Source organism: Nicotiana sylvestris, chromosome 2, assembly GCF_000393655.2.
Source record: "Nicotiana sylvestris chromosome 2, ASM39365v2, whole genome shotgun sequence".
In the NCBI taxonomy this organism is placed as follows: domain Eukaryota; kingdom Viridiplantae; phylum Streptophyta; class Magnoliopsida; order Solanales; family Solanaceae; genus Nicotiana; species Nicotiana sylvestris.
In genome coordinates this window covers 209,684,931-209,704,856 of record NC_091058.1, presented here as the reverse complement: position 1 = coordinate 209,704,856, position 19,926 = coordinate 209,684,931, and the positions used below count along the sequence as shown (strand labels likewise).

General features: G+C 36.0%; 1 protein-coding gene across 1 annotated transcript; it reads left to right on the top strand.

Moving 5' to 3' along the window:
- Positions 1–531: 531 nt before the first annotated feature.
- On the top strand, positions 532–7,134 carry LOC104216777 (protein PSK SIMULATOR 1-like). Its single transcript, XM_009766905.2, has 13 exons — positions 532–706; positions 1,493–1,852; positions 2,607–2,932; positions 3,070–3,162; positions 3,244–3,334; positions 4,033–4,126; positions 4,518–4,615; positions 4,802–4,871; positions 5,733–5,836; positions 5,934–6,050; positions 6,247–6,323; positions 6,418–6,462; positions 6,568–7,134. Exons 2-13 carry the CDS (start codon positions 1,538–1,540, stop codon positions 6,797–6,799), a joined length of 1,662 nt encoding a protein of 553 aa, XP_009765207.1. The 5' UTR covers positions 532–706; positions 1,493–1,537; the 3' UTR covers positions 6,800–7,134.
- Positions 7,135–19,926: the final 12,792 nt, after the last annotated feature.

Below are 19,926 nucleotides of genomic sequence, written 5' to 3'. Positions count from 1 at the left end.
CCTGATTACCATTTTCCTCGCTTGCCTCCGGCTCCTTGTATCACTTTATTATGCGAACATTTAATATGAGCATATTTTACCTTATATATTTTTCAATTATAACAAAATAAAAAGAGAATAGAAGAATCTCGATCGAAACTAGGAATCGTTCCTAGATTTTACGCGGGTAAAGGGTTGTTTTGATGGTAAACAACCTCCACTTCCAACCAAGAGGTTGTGAGTTCGAGTCTATCCAAGAGCAAGGTGGGAAGTTCTTGGAGGGAAGGATGCCGAGAGTCTATTTGGAAACAGCCTCTCTACCCCAGGGTAGGGGTAAGGTCTGCGTACACACTACCCTTCCTAGACCCCACTAAGTGAGATTATATTGGGTTGTTGTTGTTGTTGTTGTATTTTATGAAGGTAAAGGCTCGAGATTCACGAATCGTTTATGTTTCTTATTTTAGTTAGGGGCAAAAGCGTCAATTCAGTCGGACCATAAAGAAACGTTTTAAAACTCTTTGAAATTTGACTATTTCAAAGTCAAAGCCGGTTTGGTATGAGATAACAGAGCAGTCGTTGGCTTCTCAACTCTGGCGACTTTTGTTCCCTTGGCTGGCACATTCACAAAAATATGTTCTCCTACATAATTATTGTTATTTTTTTGTTCTACTCCTACCTGATTATTGGAATTATTTCACTTCTATTTTGTCAAAAACATCATCTCTGTGTGAGTTTTCCTTTACTTTTATTCTCAAGTTTTGATTTTTATGATTTTTGCTGAAATGGGGGTTTAGCTTCGCTAGAAATAGTCAAAACGGTCTTGAATTCTTGGTCTGTTATTTCCCAACTTTTAGTATTTCCTGTTAAAGCGCAAAACTCAGTAACCTCTCTGTTTCTTCAGCTTATGCTACTTTCCATTTTTGTTTAAATATTCAAGTTTTGATATTTTATATGAATTTGAACTGGGGTTTTGTTTATGGGTAGCATAATTCAAAGGGGTGTAAGAGTGTTGAGGAAAGTTGATATTTTTATCAATTTTTGCGGTGAATCCAGGATTTAAGCTCAGTGGGTTCAACCTATAGGTTCTTACCATTGAATCCGTTATAGTTTTAAATTATGGATTCATATCTAATATTTATTGCAGTTTTAGTGGATCTTTGCCTATAAATTTATACTCTGCATCAAAAATATGAACCCGGTAACTCAAAGCCCCATCCACCTCTGTTGCTGCCTAAGTACCTACCCTTGCATAATTCTTGGTATTTTTGCTCAATCACTATTTTAATTCTTTTATTTCGAATACTTTAAACCCAAAACATTTTTGTTCTTCTGCTTTTGATAAGTTTCTCTTTTCCTCTGGTCTCAAAAATTTTTAGACCTTTTTTGGCAGTTGGGTGTTTTTGTTTGTACTTTGAAATGGGGTTATTCGTAGGGACAAGGAACCGTATATTTCCCAAAATGCTTTCTGTGTTTTGATTGAACTATGACGTTTTTTCAATTTGTTTATGTTCAGCTATTGCATAGCTTGTGGGGGTAAGAGTTTGTTGTTTTCATCACAATGGGAGGAAGTTCTTCTAAGAATCAAAGCGCCAAAAGTAAGTTAGTGAATCCTTACTCCCAGAGTGGCGTGAAAGGATATCCCTATGAGAGGCAACACCAACAACAGCAACATGAGTTGCAGAAGCAGAGTAAGATGCTAACTCCACCACAATCACAGGAGAGCAAGGACAAAGAGAATCAGGAGCCTGGCACACAACAGAGGATGCAGTCTAGGTTCGGTGGCTATTCGAGCAGTGAGGAAGAGTTTTATGATGGTATCCCGAGGTTTCACGGGAGCTCTTCACGAAAACCTAAACCAAGGAGGGTTGCAAAGGTTGATAAAGATCTATAACTATGCTTCAGTAGATTTTCTCTCACTATTATACGTAAAAGGAAGTTGTCTCGAAAGACCTTCAAATCCTTTGAATCATTGCTAGGGCACAATGGAAGAGGAAAATCCATATAGGTGATACCTAGTAGTTGGGAATAGGTTTTAAACTTGGTAGAGAACTTCTAGCATTGTTATTATTATTAATACTATCACTATTATTTGTATATATTTATCTTTTCTTACTTGCACTTTTATTCTATTTTGGTAATGATGATGATATGAGTTGAGCTTAATGAAAGGAATGTCATATCGCCTACCCCAACTTGTTTGGGACTGAGGCGTAGTTGTTGTAGTTGTATTATATGTAAAAGCAAAATATTGTTACTCAACTAGAAATTTGTGGAGGTCTTGTTTGTTTGGTGAAAAGGGGGGATTCAGTTGAACTTTGGTTAGCCGAGATGTTGTGAGGATAGTCTGTGGAGAACTAGAGAACCAGTTAAATGTTGGAAACTAGATCTGGATAATTCCCATTGTTCTCATTTACTAGGATCTTTATCTAACCGTTCCACAAAAAACTTGTTTAGACAAGTATTTGAATGGTAATTACTAGTTATCAGCTTATTAAAGGAGAACTTGACTGTTTACAAGAAGTAAAAGCAGAGGTGGATTCCTAATTGATAAATGTGTTCCTGAAAATTTATGTTTGCCAACTGTTTTGTAATGCTCGATATAACATGCAGGCTCCTAAATGTTGTAGGTTGCAGAAGTAAGTTCTCGTCTAGGTAGAGCTGGAAGTGCTGGACTCGTGAGGACTGTGGAAGCATTGGACATAATTGGGAGCAGCATGACTAATTTGAATTTAAGCAGTGGATTTGTTTATGGTGCGACAAGCAAAGGGAATGAACTATCTATTTTGTCATTTGAGGTTGCAAACACAATCGTTAAATGTTCTACTCTTATGCATTCACTTTCAAGAAGAAGCATTCGACAATTGAATGACGTGGTGCTACCTTCGGAAGGTGTGCAGCTGTTAGTATCAAATGACATGGATGAACTTCTTAGTATAGTTGCTGATGATAAGAGGTTAGTAATGGAGAGAGTAGCTGTAGTGTAATTTTATTCTTAGTGTAATTTTATTCTTAGTAATCCTTCTTTGAAGGAGTTGCTTATCATGTTCATTTTTCCAAGTAAAAGAATTACTAATATGGCGTGCATCTCAGGAAAGAGCTACAGATTTTTACTGGAGAAGTAGTTCGGTTTGGAAATCAATGTAAAGATCCACAGTGGCACAACTTGGACCGCTTTTTTGAGAAGTAATATGCAGGATTCTTACCTTTCCTGATAAATTACAATATATTGAAGATTTTACTGACGCTACACTTTAATATTTTCAGATATAGGAGAGAACCTACCCCCCAGAAACAATTGAGGGAAGAAGCTGAACTGATGATGCAGCAACTGATAACCCTGGTTCAGTATACAGCTGTTAGTATTATCGCGCTGCCATAAAGTCAGAATTATAAAGTTCTAGTATCATTAGAGCTTTGTAATTTTAAAATTATTTACTAAGATTTATTTTAATAAAAAGTTAAATTAAAAAGCAATCGGCAAGAGACAAATTTTACACGTTATCGTGTAAATTGAGTTGTCTTTAATTTTATGATTTCCTTTTTTTCACAAAGCGCGCGCACACACACAAACACAGCCCGTTGTTGACTTTGGATTAGTGTGACTAGTTTGTGGTAAACTACTCTCAACCTTAGTCATCATCAACATGGAGGATTAGGTCCAAGAAGCAATGTTGACTTTGGTTTGCAGTTGAGAATATATTTGAGATCAGGCAGTAAACAACAAATTTAGTTACTAATAATTCTGAACATGGTTTATTGTACATGAATTTCCTTAAAGATCACAAACGAAAAAAGGGAGAATGGTTGAGGAAGTAGTTGATCTGCCAAAGTTATGTTTCTTCACCTGATCATTATGCATAATGCTGTTATCAATTGGTCTCAACCATGTAAAAGTGGGTTATTGGCTATATCCTTGTGTTGGCATGCCTTTTCAAGTACCAAAGTTAACATCATAAGATTTTTTAACCGAGCTAGAAAAAGAAAGTCTTACAAGTGGTAAACCTATTTTGTGATCTGAAGATTAAAGTAGGAACTCACTCTCTCTGATGACAGGAGTTATACCATGAGTTGCATACTCTGGATAAAATTGAGCAAGATTATCAGCACAAGCGTCTAGAAGATGGTAAATCAAATGCCAGTCAAAAAGGTGCCCAACCAATCATATTCATCTCTTCAGTTCGGCATTTCTATTCTATTCTTATCAAGCTCTCAGCACTACTTTTGTTGATATTCATTGCTTCCTAGGCATATTAGGTGCTTTTGAATTTCTTAAATTGCAGTGTTGTTTGCTTCTGAAGTGATGAATCACCAGAAATAGAACAGTTTAAGAAATTATGCTTTTATGGTTTATTCTTGCTGTCGAGTTGCATGCTAATAGTACATTTTAAAGCTTTAGTCTCTATGTAAAAACGAAATTGAAGAAAACCATCTTAAATAATTTGGCTGCTCATTCAAGTGTTAGAAAAAGGGATATGTTGATGATAATAATAATATTTTGGATCATTTTATTTCTTTTGCTCTTTTGCATTTTTCCGCAGGTAATGGTCTTACAATTTTAGCTGCTGAGTTGAAAATCCAGAAGAAAATAGTAAAAAACTTAAAGAAAAAGTCACTGTGGTCCAGATGTTTGGATGAGGTACCATTTCAGCCTTTATTTTTCAGCTTAATCATTTGAGACCATCCAAATTAATAACATATGGAGTATCATTTATTTGATTTTGCTGACAAACTGTTGGGATCAAGTTTTAGTGTTTTAATCTCTTCAATTTTGAACATATTGTACTTTGAGGATGTATTAAGACCCTTTTGATTATGGAAACAGGTCATGGATAAGCTAGTGGATATTGCCCTCTTTCTCAACAGGGAGATAGATAATATTTTTGGCAACCCGGGTATGTACTGGCTCATTCTCGATAGCTGTTACATCTGAAATTTTTTCCCAATTTTTTTCTTTTGATATCGTAAATTGCACAAGTGAAAGATTATTGCTTTGGTCCATGTCAGTCTGGTTGCATTTCTCTTTCCTTCAACGCTGCTGTCCTTTCAGTGTTCCAAGAAAAGATTAGGTTAAAAAATTAAGAAAATACCCCATTTCTACTCTAATAACCATCATTCAAGCACTTTATCATCTACATATCGTACAGTTATGAATCACTCTTTCACCTCTAGGTGCATTCCGTCGTGCAGTTATCCCTCGTTTCTGAACCTTTCTGCTGTCACTATGCCTCCCATCTTGGGTTAAGTCCTATGACTCCTAATTTAAAGTTTCGTTCAAGGTAAATGACGTAATAATTAAAGAACTTATAACTGAATTAGAGAGACAAGGAAGATCGTTTTCAAAATCCTCAAGGCCAGAATTCATTTGAATATCTCTAGTTTAAATATTACCAGTCCGCTGGAATGTTTTGGGACTTTTGTGCCCTGAGTAATTGAGCATGTATCTGTATATAGAGGAGGCTGGAATCAGAATAATATCTTCTTGCTCTAATATTATCTTCTGCCACATCTTTCTTGCCTGTGGATTCTTCCAATAAACTGAAACACGTATAAAAGTAGAATAAACCAGAGACATTATCTTCCGCTGTATTTGTCCTTTTCCATTTCTATCTTATTATTCAAAACAATTGGACACTTTTGTTTGCCCCATAGATAAATGAAAAGTTAAAACAAAAAAGTGCCAAAAATGTAAGTAAACAAAATAAATAATAATCCTCTACTTAATAATTTCTGATTGAGATAACTGTGACATGCAGATCCAGATAGTGAGAAAAAGCAATTTCTGGGTAGTAAGCCAAGATTAGGGCCTGCTGGTCTTGATCTACATTATGCTAATGTCATTCTCCAGATTGATTCAATTGTAAGAACATTCTTCCATTTTTCGTCAATCATAAGCAAGAAAAGTGTTCCGATTTGTGATCTTTGCATCTTGTTGACTCAATAATTATTGTGATCAGGTAGCCCGGTCAAGCTCTATGCCTCTAAATGCGCGAGATATGCTATATCAGAATCTTCCGCCCAATATAAAATTTTCTTTGCGATCCAAAATACAATCTTTTCATGTCAAAGAGCAGGTGCCCTCTCATTTCTTATTACCAAGAAGCATCAGTTTGGTACTAGTAACGGGCAAGATTAATTTAATCTTAACAAGCGGATTTTAAGCGTGTTTCATTGTCTAGTGAAATTCTGCACGATTTATATTTTCCTACTTTAGATCATCATCATGTCTCTTCTTTTTGCTCGTGTTTTTCTTTCCTCTACTATCTGCAGCTCACTGTTACTGAAATTAAAGCTGAAATGGAGAAAACACTACAGTGGCTAGTTCCTGTTGCAACGATTACTGCCAAGTATGGACTCGAAACAGCTCAACTGATTACTGATGTCTAATTTCTTTGCAATTTTTGATAGTTCATCATCTTGTTTTTTAATAATCTGAAACAGAGCTCACCATGGTTTTGGTTGGGTTGGAGAATGGGCTAATGCCGGGTAAGTTTCCCCTAATGGCCTCTATGCCATTGTTTTATTCACCTTAAACAAATATGAGCACTACACTATACTATGATTCAGAGAAAAGACATTTCATGCGTTCAGGTCTGAATCAAATCGTAAGTCGATTGTATCAGCGGATGTCATCCAAATTGAGACACTACACCATGCTGACAAGCAGAAATCAGAGGCTTATATCCTTGAGCTTGTTCTATGGCTCAATTACCTAGTAGCTCAGTCCAAAGCAACTTCCAACGGTGGGCGCTTGAGGTCACTTTTGAAATCCCCAGATTGTTCAACTCTTGATTCCGTAGACCGGGTGGATATTTCAATATGAGTTGCTTACAACAATGACAACAACATACCCAGTGTATTCTCAGTTTCTCACAGTGTGGGGTGTGGGGAGGGTAGTGTGTACGCAGACCTTACCCCGCCTTGTGAAGGTAGAGAGGCTGTTTCCGTGAAGACTTCAATATGAGTTGCTTGTTGTGGGGATTAGCAGATGTACAGATGACAACGTGTTGTTTAGCAAATGAAATCAGAATTAGGGTGATAGAGAAAATAGAAAATGAAGTTGGTTTTGGATGATTGGGTCACTATTTATTGATTTGTTATGTTTCTTAACACAAATTAGATTTTGTTTCATATTTAATCACCACTTTTCATGCCAAATAGCCACACATTTTGCATAAGTTCATACTAAAGTTTGTGTTCTCAAAGAAAAAATAATTTTTTTTTAAAAAAATTGATCTTGTGACTCGGGATGAACCTTTACCGGTAGAGGAAAAGAATAGCGATGAATTCCTATAGAGGATTCAAGATTAACGGATCATCGCGCCAGCAACCAACCCACCAAAAATTGTTGTCACACAACTTCTGTCTCTTAAAGAGTTGATTTTGAGTCACCTTTCTCATAAACAGACAATCTGGTTCTAATAATTATTTAGCACAAACTTTAATTCAGAAGGTATTTTGCATTTATCAGAATAAGATATTAATACATAATATATCATTAATACAAATGGATTCTAAGGGCGTGTTTGGTATGAAGGAAAGTATTTTTCGAAAAATATTTTCAATTTTTTCATGTTTGGTTGGCTTAAATATTTTGGAGAACATTTTTCTTATGAACTTATTTTCCTCCAATTGGAGGAAAATGTTTTCCTTATCAAGAGAAGGGAAAACATTTTCTAAAACTCCTTCTCAACCTTCCTCACCCCTTTTTTTCAAAAGGCTTTTTTTTTTTTCAAATGTCAGTTTTTCCGTTACCACCCACCCTACTATCCCTCCACCCCACCCCTACTCCCGCAAATTTTTTTTATTTTTTTTACCTTAATTTTTTTTTTCAATTTAAAATTTCTATATTTTCGTTTTTCTGCACCATCCACCAACCCCCCCCCCCCCCACACACACACAAAAAAACTTTTTTTTTTGTAATTTAAATTTTTGTTTTTTTCGTTTTACTGTCACCCCCTCCCTTGCTCCCCTCCCCCCTCCCGGAAAAAATATTTTTTCAATATATTTTTCAGTTTTAATTTTTTTATTTATTGGTTTAAAGGTCCAAAATTATGAGTTCAGAGGTTTATATGTTTGGAAGTTTACGGGTTTAGAAATTATAAAGTTTACGGGTTTGAAATTCCGCGATTTTGAAAGTTTAGCGATTCGAAAGTTTATGAAATATGTGAGTTCGGAAGGTTGTTGGTTTGAAAGTTTATGGCTTCGAGTATTTTTTAATTGGAGAATATTTGCTTGTACATGGTTCGCTTTATTTGCTTGTACATGGTTCGCTTTTGAAATTGGTCACAAAGATTACAGCTTACAATTACGTTCCTCGTGCCATAGTGTTATATTCACCAAAAAGTCTTAAATACAATTTCTTAAGTTATTTTTCTCTCCTCATGCTTCAAGCCCATGCAGGGCGGATCCACTGTTATAGATATCTGAATTCAATACGTGGTGCAAAGTATAAATTTATGAATAAAAATTTATTATAATTGTAATAAATAGTAGATATGAGCCCATTATTTTAATAATATAATCACTTTAACGCTAAAAATATTAAATATTGAACCCATAAAATTTAAATTTTGAATTTGCTCTTGTATCTCAAATTTGCTTCAATCCATTCTTTTATTTAGTAACATTAAATCTTGGCTTGCAACCGACTTTTACCAAAACTATGGGCAGGGATATCAATGATAAGAGACAAATAGCACGGGCTAGTCAGTTTTTGGATTAATTATTCAAAAATAGTCAGCATTTGAAAAGTTATTGAAAAATAGTGTCTACGGAAAGTTGCAGCATAATATACTGGAGATCGGTGCACCTGTGTATGAACTTTCAGCATATTATGCTGGACCATTATACTAGAGTTCCAGTATACTTATGCTGGAACTCCAGTATATTATACTGGAGATCCAGTATATTATACTGGAGTATTTTCCGGATTTTGAATAGTGTTTTCGTTCAGATTTATTTCTACATAAAAAGTGGCTAAATTTCGATTACTTTTGAAACTGTGGCTATTTTTTGATTGACCACTTGTAAATCTAGCTATTTTTTAATTTTTCCCGTGATATGGCCTCTCTTGTCTATATGAAGTTAACCAATTTGCCTCATTATCATTATCCAACAAAATTGGATCAATATAGTACCACGCGTTTCATACCGACACTTTAATGTTCTTCATACCGACACTATAATGTTCTATTGTATTTAATGTACACTAGATCATTAAAACGTAATAGCTCAAGCCTATTTCTCTTTTTGGGATGAATTTGTGCATAAGTTATAGAGAGTAATTAAGAGATACTAATAATAATGTAATATAGAATATTTAAATACGTTCTAGTTTTTCTCATATCCTGATGAGCTAGAAGTTAAACTTAGTAATTTGACAGTAATTTTTTGCAAGTTTGAAGTTTGATGATCAAATTGCAACCAACATTTAACTATAGAAAAAAATATATTATAAAATTTAATAAGTATAAACACATCCATGATCCATGGTATATCCTGGACACTTATGCATCTAAAGTGTCATGGGCATTATTTGTATAAAACAATTTCGGGTTCAAAATATATCCCGCTACGTGCAAAAGTTGATGAAGTTGATCCGATCATCTTCTATTAATGATCTTGAAAACATGATTTATTTTTTTGCAACCATTTTTCTTATCATAAGATTAGATTCACCTAACAACCCTTCGAGACAAAACCCATTTATCATTGCCTGATATGCATGGGCGAAGCCACATGTTGTAAAGGGTGGGCTTCGTCGGAAAATTACACTTGCGTATATAGGTAAAATATTAGATTTTAGAGGTATATAACATATATTGAACACTCTTTCTCGGAGATTTTTTTCACTTTTTTCAAGTTTGAACACCATTGAATAAATTCCTGGCTTCGCCACTGCTAATATGTTCTCGCATTCGTAAGTAGTCCAATTAAAGAAAGCGACTCAAAAATAGTATAAGCTCTGTCTGAGTTAAATATTTCTGCACAATCCATTAATGGCAACATTATAAAATTCAATACATGTATCTTCTCTCTTTCTTTCCAACTTACAAAAGAATGACACGGCTTTTTCAACAAGTCCATATTTAAAATAGAGATTTTTACATACCTATACCATATACCAAATCTTATTACCTTCATTGTTTAAGGATTGTGTTAATTACATTTAAGCATACCAAATTACCATTTATATACCATAATTCAAATTAAGGGTATAATTATTCCTTCATTTATTGTAGGCGTGATTTTAGGACCGTATTTTCACTTTATTTCGTTTACCCGCCTCTCTCTCCTCCCACCCCCCCACACCCCCTACGATTTCTCTCTCCCCTCCCCCCCCCACGATTTACCTTCAGTTTTTCCCCCATTCTCGTACAATCTCTTCTCACCCACAATTACCATCACTTTCTTCTCCACTTAATTACCTTCAGTTGTATCCCCCACAATTTGCATTGGTTGAAGGTTACTGGTTAACCCAGTCGATTGAAACTCGAAGAAGAAGAAGAAGAAGAAGAAGACATATTTTCAGAATTTGTAGATATTTTGTAGTCAAATTGTAGTCAAATTAGAAAAATTGTAGATAAATTGTAGACTGTTTTTTGCAGAAGATTTTGTAGAAGCTTTAGTCGTTTTGGATTTGTGAAAACAGAAAATAATGCATCTACAATCAGAATACAAATAATCTACAATTTATCTACAAGATATCTACAAAATAGATACATTGAATTTTAATATCCAAATTCTCATTTCAATTGTAGCATAATTGGCATTTTCGACATAATTGTAGAAGATTTGTAGAAGTTTTAGTCTTCCCAATCTACAATTCATCTACAATTTATCTACAATATATCTACAATTCTACAATTTAACTACAATTTATCTACAATTTCTGGAAATACGTCTTCTTCTTCTTCTTCTTCTTCTTCTTCGAGTTTCAATCTAAAATTCAGTCAAAACCAAGTCTAATCTTCACCAAAACCCCTAAAAATTGAGATATAAACTCCTAAACATATTCCGAATTATTTACAACAACACCCAATCCAAACAAATAATGATTTTTGAAAACCCAAATTTGAATTCAAAGCTTTCAAGCTTCTTAATGGCTATCAATGGTGGAAAATATATGGAAGAACAGATTTTTTCAACTTTGAGTTGTTGAAACTCGAAAATTTGAATTGTTCGTTCTTTTTTTCGAGAATTTGAATTGTAGTTCTAGAGAAAAATACGCAGATGAGAAATCTCCTTTCCCTTTTTAAAAATTGAATTTAATGTAGAATCAATTAACACCAAGATTCTCTCCTTAATTGTAGCCCGTTTTTAGGGAATATTCTGCCCTTTTAGTGCCTAATAGTCGAATGGTACAAAATTTGTAAGTAAAACGTGGACTGAGCGGGTAATTAACAAACTATGCACATTTAGGGTAATAAGGTTTCATATATGGTATAGGTAGGTAAAAATCCCTTTAAAATAACCCTTTAATAAATAGAATTGAGTGTACAAATTAGGTATGGGCCCTGTAGATAGCATCTCGGCGTAAACTTTTTTTTTTTGGCAGAGCCAATTCTTCCCACTTTAAATAGACCATGAAAAAATAGTATTGTAGGTAACAATATCAGTCTTATCTCTTTTGATAAATTTCATGAAACAATTGCATGACCTCGACCAAATTTTTTTCTTATATTATCCATTTATTAGTATGTTATATGATCACGCATAACTATGCCTTATAAAAAGAATTAAGCGGTCGTTGTAAATATAATCCGATTTACAAGTCCGGGGTCGAATCTCACAGAGAACTAAGGCTTAGTTACAGTTATTCAATATCGCTAGGAAATACAAGTCCAAATAATTTTCTAATTATAAATATTATAATATTTATTTTTATCTAATTAACTAACAAATACTAGAAAGCAATAAAACTATCAATTAACAAGGATAAAGATTGGAGACAAGATTAAGGTGGTCTAGAGTTGTGATTTCCCATATTGTCGGAATCCTTTCCGCTACGTTTCCTATAAATTTGCCTAAGTCTTCTCTACCGATCATGAGCACTCTGACTATTGTAACTCTCTCCCGAATAATTACCACAATTTACTAGACATATTCTCCCGAATTACACTAGCTGGCATTAAGTACGGCTCACTCGGATCTCACCAAGGTTTCATTATCCCAAATCCCACCTTTAAACCCTCCGTATTGATCCCTCATATACATTAGGAGTGATGTTATTCAACAACTGCCTAAATATGCACTCTCTATCACGACCCTAAACCTGGACTGGGTCGTGATGACACCTATCGTGAAACAAGGCCAGCCGACACAAACCCCCAATAGCAATTAACCGTTATTTAATTCATAATTAAGGCGTTAATAAGTGATAAGTACCAAAATAAAGCGAAATAGAACAAGTGCGGAAATAAACACAGCCCGACATCGGGGTGTCACCAGTCATGAGCATCTAAACATCCATTTAAGAGTAGAAAGAGACTACAAATTCCACTACAAATCCAATACAAATAGGAAGGAGAAGCACTAGGCTCCGAACGCCGAGCAGCTACCTAGTGAACTCCTAACAGCCTGCTGGAAGAAATCAGCCCTCGCTAGCGGGACCCGAAGCTCCTGAATTTGCACACAAGGTGCAGGGAGTAATATGAGTACGTCAACTTAGTGAGTAATAAAAGTAAAGGCAGCTGAGCGATAAGAAAACACGTAAAACACAGCAAAATGCTACAAAGAGGCAGTGTAAAATCAATACAATGCAATAAAACAGTGAAAACTTATAAAAACAACTTAGTTCAGTATAAGCTTCTTCAAAACATCTTTTTATAGTGAAACGAGCGAAGGAAAAGCAGTGAGAAAAGATAAACACATAAAACCAGCCCCTCAAGCAAAGTACCAATAGAATCAGCCCCTCGGGCTATCTCACAATCACTCGTATCAGCCCTTCGGGCAATAGCATGGAACAACATCAGCCCCTCAGGCCATAACACATCTCACATTCGGTACCCGCGCTCACTGGGGGTGTACAGACTCCGAGAGAGTCCCCTTACGGCCCAAGCGCAATAACAAGACATCTCGTGGCATAATCAACAGGCTATCGGCCTCACATCAAGCCACCTTGTGGCGTACAACTCAGGCCCTCGACCTCATAATCATAAATCAGTTCAATACCGCTACGGCACGCAACCTGATCCCACAATAACCTCACAACACAGGCCCTCGGCCCTACTCAGGCAGAAATCTCTAAAAGCCACTCGGGCACAGTCAATTATGATACTCAGCTCAAAATGTCATTTAAGATGTCAAAACAGAGTAAACATGGCTGAGTTATGAAAACAGTAGAATATAACATAACTAAGTACAAGTATTAAGTCAAAACAATGAGGCATAGTAGTAAAAAGCCCCTAAGGGTCCAAACAGTTGACACGAGGCCCAAATATGGCATTCAGCCCAAAACATGATGATAGCAAATAGTTTTCAATCAAATACGCAGTAAAACAGTCATTCGGGACGGACTAAGTCACAATTTCCAATAGTGCACGACCCCACGCTCGTCATCTAGAGTGTGCATCACCTCGAATTAGCACAACGATGTGAAATCCAGGGTTTCATACCCTCAGGACAACATTTACAATCATAACTCACCTCTATCTGGTCCAAACTCTAGCCCGTGATGACTTTGCCCCTCAAATCGGCCTTAACTCGCGTCGAATCTATCCAAAAATCAGAATCATGACGTCAAAATATGCTAAGAAAACGAAGCGCATGCAAATATAATCGAATTACAACATAAATCCCAAAATTAACCAAAACCCGACCCTCGGGCCCACGTCTCGTAATCCGATAAAAATTACATCAATACACTCCTTATCCTCCCATGAGTTCATCCATGTCAAAAGTATCAAAATCCAACCACAAATGACCCCTCAAACCCTTACTCAAAGATTTCCAATCTCAAGCCCTAATTCCCAATTTTTAACCCTTAATTTCCATTAATTTCAAGCCAAATCGGTGAAATAATACCATAGAAATGAGTTTAGGGTCCAAAAACCTTACCTCTATGAAATCCTCTTGAAATCCCTCTTCAAATAGCTCCCCCAAGCTCAAACCCGCATGAAAATGGTAAAGAATAACTCAAAAATCGCGAAGGAAATCTTTTATACCTTCTGACCCAAGCTTTTCGCACCTGCGGCCCTTCCTCCACTTCTGCGATCAAATGCACCGCATCTGCGGTTCTCACTAATGTGCCCATTTCCGCATCCGCGATCAAGAAGCCGTACCTGCGCCACCGCAGGTATGATCGAGCAGCCGCTTTTGCAGTCCCATCCCCACATGGCCAATTCTACATCTGCGAACATCTTGGCGCTTCTGCGAGCCCGCACCTGTGGTCCCCTAGCCGCAGGTGCGGTTATGACAGCAATGGGAAATCTTCAGCTGCCAAACCCAACTCAAAATCTTCCGTCAACTATCCGAAATCACCCCAAAGCCTCCGGGACCTCAATCAAGAGCACCAACAAGTCATATACCACTATCCAAACTTATAACAATCTTCAAACACCTCAAAAAACATCGAATCAACCAAATCACATTGAATTGAAGCCTAAGGTTCCAAAATCTTCTGAATTCCGCTTTCGATCAAAAAGTCTATTAAACCACGTCCGAATGACTTGAATTTTTGCACATACACCCCAATTGACACAACGGACCTACTGCAACTCTCGAAATTCCATTCTGACCCCTATATCAAAATCTCACCTATCATCTGGGAAACGCCAAAATACCAACTTCGCCAATTCAAGCCTAAACCTGATACGGACTTTCAAAACACGTTTCGATCACATTCCTAAGTCCCAAATCATCTCCCGAAGCTATCCAAACCATTGGAATTCACATCCGATCCCTTTTTCACATAAGTCAACATCCGGTTGACTTTTCCAACTTAAGCTTATCCAAAAGAGACTAAGTGTCTCAAACCTTACCAGAACCTTTCCGAACCCGAGCCAGCCAACCCGACAATACGTAATACAGCTGAACAATGCGATAAGAAGCATAAATGAGAAAAAACGGAGCGATAACATTTGAAACAACCGGCCAGGTCGTTACACTCTCTCCCAGGTAATACACACTAAATAGGCACAGTTTCAACCAACCACAATATAAATGTCGTTGAATAATTAGAGAAAAAGCTACAGCAAATCTATATTAATGTAACAGAAAAATCATCTTCCAATAGGTTCCATCAAAATCTTAGATAATAAATTAGCTATTCATAATAGTATGCAAAACTACAATACTAGAATTCATAACCAATAATGAAAATAGGAAGAAGGAAGTGAAAAACTCGTAGAAGAATTCCCCGCCTTGCTCCTAGTGTGTTCTTGCCTCCTAAGGTCGAATCTCCGGTCTCCTTAGCCTCCTTAGGTCTAAATTATGTTCAAACTCGATGTCTCTCCACCATCTGTCTAAAAGTGGCGTTTTTAGGTCTATATTTATGTGTAGGAAAATACCTAAACGTATAGGTCAAGTTCTAGCCAAATCAGGAGACGAAATAAATCTACAAAACTCGGACTGGACTTGGCCCCAGGCCTGGCATCGCCAGCCTAACTCCAGGTTCAGCCTGGCCTTTGGCTGGCCTCGCCAAGCTAAAGCCTGGTTCAGTCTGGCCTTTGGCTGGCCTCGCCAAGCTAAAGCCTGGTTGAGCTGGCATTTGCCTGGCCTCTCCTTTTCATTGTTCTCGAGCACATTTTCAACGTTTAAGTATCCCTTTTGCTCTACTTTCATCTCCAATTCACCTACACATAAAATACATTACGTGCAAATAAAGTATAATTTATCATTAAAACATGTAAAATGCAAGGCACATAATACACGAAACTATGGAATTATAGCCACACATTATTATAACAAAAATGTTAGGTTCAACGCTCTTATCTATCATATTGAAGCCATCATGTAATTAGATGTGGGTATAATTGAGTATACTTACACAATTTGACTTGTTTATTTGGCCAAGCAATTATTCAATTCGTGTGGAATTAAGTATAATTGAGAGAGAGTAATTACACTCTCAAATTTTTAACGAGGGGTGAGAATTGGTAGTAATTACACCATGTAATTACCAAATGACTTTTATGTATCTATTAAGATCTCTTTTGTTTCTCTCATCTTCTCAAATTTCTGTTTCAACGTGAAGCCATATTCTCACTCCATTATAGATAATGGTATTCTAACTTTATAATTCCTGACATTTTTCTTCTTCCATTTTAAATCTCTTATTTTATTGATGTAATCGTATTATACTAATACTAATTGGAGTACTTTGTAGGTTGATATCGATCTTGATCATAGTAATGAACTCAATGACCTACTATACTGTTATTTCCATTATTTTTTATGTTGTTGAAATAATTATTTAATCAGAAAATTTTTGATTGATGATTATTGATAATTTGAAATTCTATTAGCTTTATAATAACAAGTTTCTGTATATATTATGTTGTAGCTAGATTGATAAGTAGTGTTCGTAATTTTTTAATAAATATTTTATTTTCTACTGTATTAATTAGTATAAATTTTTATTATGAAAAAGTAATTTATAAATTCATATTTATGTATTTTTTAAATTTAAAAAGTGCAACACATCATGAATTACATATTATATTCATACATATAGTTGGTAAAATATTCAAGTTTTATTGGGTTTTTAATTTATTCATATTAAAATAGTAACATTTATATAAAAGATACCGATTATTCTTCACAATATTAGTTACCAATTTATAATTATATATGCATATATTTGTTACATGTTAAAATTTACTTATATGTTCATCTAAAAAAAATTAACTTTTATTTTTGTCACGACCTGGAATTTCCACGATCGGGAGTCGTGATGGCGCCCACTCGTAGAAGCTAGGCAAGCCACGAACTTAGAAATATTTAACTCTTCTGTTTTAATCCTTTTTACAACTTATATTAACAAGTGATAAACATTTAAATAATAGCGGAATGTGAGAATTAAGCGGAAGTCTTAAGTAAATATAAAACCAAAATGTTTTGAAAGTCAACACATGCCTCTACCCAGAAACTGGTGTCACAATATCCACGGACTACTAAGAGTACTACATACAACAGTTTGAAGGGAAAAAAATAACATTGTTTGTCTCGGATACATGAGATAACAGAACATAATAAAAGATAGAGGAGACGTCGGGCCTGCGGACACCTGCAAAGCTACCTCGGTGTCTCGGTGGACTGAAGGCTGGCTCCCCTACCGCTGCTGATCAAGTGTCGCTCCGATATCTGCACAGAGTGCAGAGTGTAGTATCGGCACAACCGACCCCATGTGCTGGTAAGTATCTGGCCTAACCTCGGCGAGGTAGTGACGAGGCTAGGACCAGACTCCAGATAAACCTGTGCAGTTATATAATATATGGCGGAAAATAAACAGGAATAAGCAATCTAAAATGGGATGGGGTACATGCTTCGGGGAAACATATCAAAACCAACAAAAACTTAATAAAATATGAAAGGACAACTTAATATCTACAACAATACAATAGCAATATTGTTGCGGCGCACAACCCGATCCCTCATCATTTAACATTGTTGCGGCATGCAACCCGATCCACATATATATATATATATATAACTATGTTGCGGCGTGCAACCCGATCCAATATAATATCTGTTGCGGTGTGCAACCCGATCCACTATAATATCTGTTGCGGCGTGCAACCCGATCCAATATAATACATGTTGCGGCGTGCAACTCGATCCAATATAATACCTGTTGCGGCGTGCAATCCGATCAATATATATATAATAATATTGCAGCACGCAACCCGTTCCAACTATACAGTCAACAATAATCATAATTAACTGTCCCGGCAAGGGATCAACAATAGACTACATTGTCCCGGCAAGGGAACTCAACAGTACAAGTTTATACGTCCCGGCAAGGGAGAATCAGCTATAACCAATCTTAACTCAACTCATACTCGTCTCAAATACCACCATTTCTCAATCATAAGTGGATTCCACGATAAACAAACTAAGTCTTTGCTCAAATCAAGGAATTACTCACTATTTCAACCATAGTAACATTCAAGAATACAACAAGTATCAATTTAAGACTCACGGTCATGCTCGACACCAACGTATAGATACTCGTCACCATGCCTAAACGTCATACTCAACAAGAAGCAAATAGCAAATAGGACTCAACTTCTAATCCCTCAAGCTAAGGTTAGACCGGACACTTACCTCGATGCCACGAATGCAATACAAACCTCAACTATTGCTTATTCCACCACCAATTCGATCATATCTAGCCACAAGTTACTTAATTATATTAATAAATGCTAAATGAATCAATTTGAATGCATGAAAATGGATTTTCCAAAGTTTTACCCAAAAAGTCAAAATCGTCCGCGGGCCCACGTGGTCAAAACCCGAGGTTCGAACCAAAACCCGATTACACATTCCCCCACGAACTCAAATATATACTTTATTTTGAAATCGGACCTCAAATTGAGGTCCAAATCCCTAATTTTTGAAAACCCTAGGTGTCACACCTCCTTTTTCCGCGCCCGGGGGGGCGCAGGGGAAGTTTTTTCCAATTAAAGGACAATCGAAACGGGATTGGTTTAATTATTTCAGAGTCGCCACTTGGGAGGTTTAGGGTGTCCCAAGTCACCAATTTTAATCCCGAATCGAGGAAAATAATGACTCTATATTACAGTCCGCGTACCAGAAATCTAGATAAGGAATTCTGTTAACCCGGGAGAAGGTGTTAGGCATTCCCGAGTTCCGTGGTTCTAGCACGGTCGCTCAACTGTTATATTTGGCTTATTTATCTGATTTTTAATACAATATGAACTTATGTGCAAATTTATCTTTTAACCGCTTTACTATTATTGTTTTTAGGAATGTGAACATCGCTTAAAATATATCTTTGGACTGTGTCACATGAAATGCACCCACAATCCGAAACATATTTTACTTGATGTTTTAGGATTTGGATTTGGGTCGCATGAAATGCACACCCAAGTTTAAGAAAGTAATGTAATTAAATCGCGTCTAAAGAGGCTAACGCGTTATTATTTTTAGGGAAGACAGTGAAATTCACTAAATGGTCCATCCCAAATTCTAAGTATTTATTATGACTAATTATTGAGGGCCCCGCAATTTGTATTTTATTTGGCGAGGCTCGTCTCATTCATTATTAAAAAAAAAGGAATTTGCAACGTCATGGAAATGCATCTTATACCACGTCACAGTCAATGTACCCGTGATTAGAAACACATTTCGACTCCGTTGAGAATTGGATTTGGGTCACATAAATGTGCACCCGAGTTTAGGGAGATAACATTATTAAAGGCGCGCCTAAAGCAACTAGCGCATTATTATTTTTGGGTAGGGCCGTGAAATTTACTAAACGGCCCGTCCCGGAATCTAAGTATTTAATACATATATTTTGCGAGGGCTCCACAATATGTACATTTTTATCTGGCGAAAGTTAGTCTCGTTTTCTATTTTTTTATTATTATTATTATTATTTTTTTTTTTTTTAAAAGGATGCCATTTCTACGCCTTTAACAATACTAATCTTACGACTTCTTTACAACTAAAATCTCATAACTTGTCAAAAAATTAATAAAATGAGTTTAGCGAACGAGTGTTTCGGGAGTAGTAACAACAAGTACTAATGCTAATTTTATCCGAATGAACTAAGCAAAGGGCCACGAACAAATTAACATCAAACTTGCGTCGTAGAACAATTAACCCAACTTAATTAAATGACAGCAAGTAAACAAGAATAACATAACGCAAAAATGAATGAAATGCATACGACGAAAACATAAGCAGAAAGTTATCATATCAATTTATATATTGCGTCTTCGAACATTTAACGTAAAGTTTCTTTACTTGATACTTGAGGTT

Excerpts from the sequence above, each read along its gene's own strand:
- LOC104216777 (XM_009766905.2), top strand. The coding sequence starts at position 1,538 with ATGGGAGGAAGTTCTTCTAAGAATCAAAGCGCCAAAAGTAAGTTAGTG. Across the intron at positions 4,616-4,801 it reads GGTCCAGATGTTTGGATGAG|GTCATGGATAAGCTAGTGGA; the intron begins GTACCATTTCAG and ends TTATGGAAACAG. Across the intron at positions 4,872-5,732 it reads TAATATTTTTGGCAACCCGG|ATCCAGATAGTGAGAAAAAG; the intron begins GTATGTACTGGC and ends TGTGACATGCAG.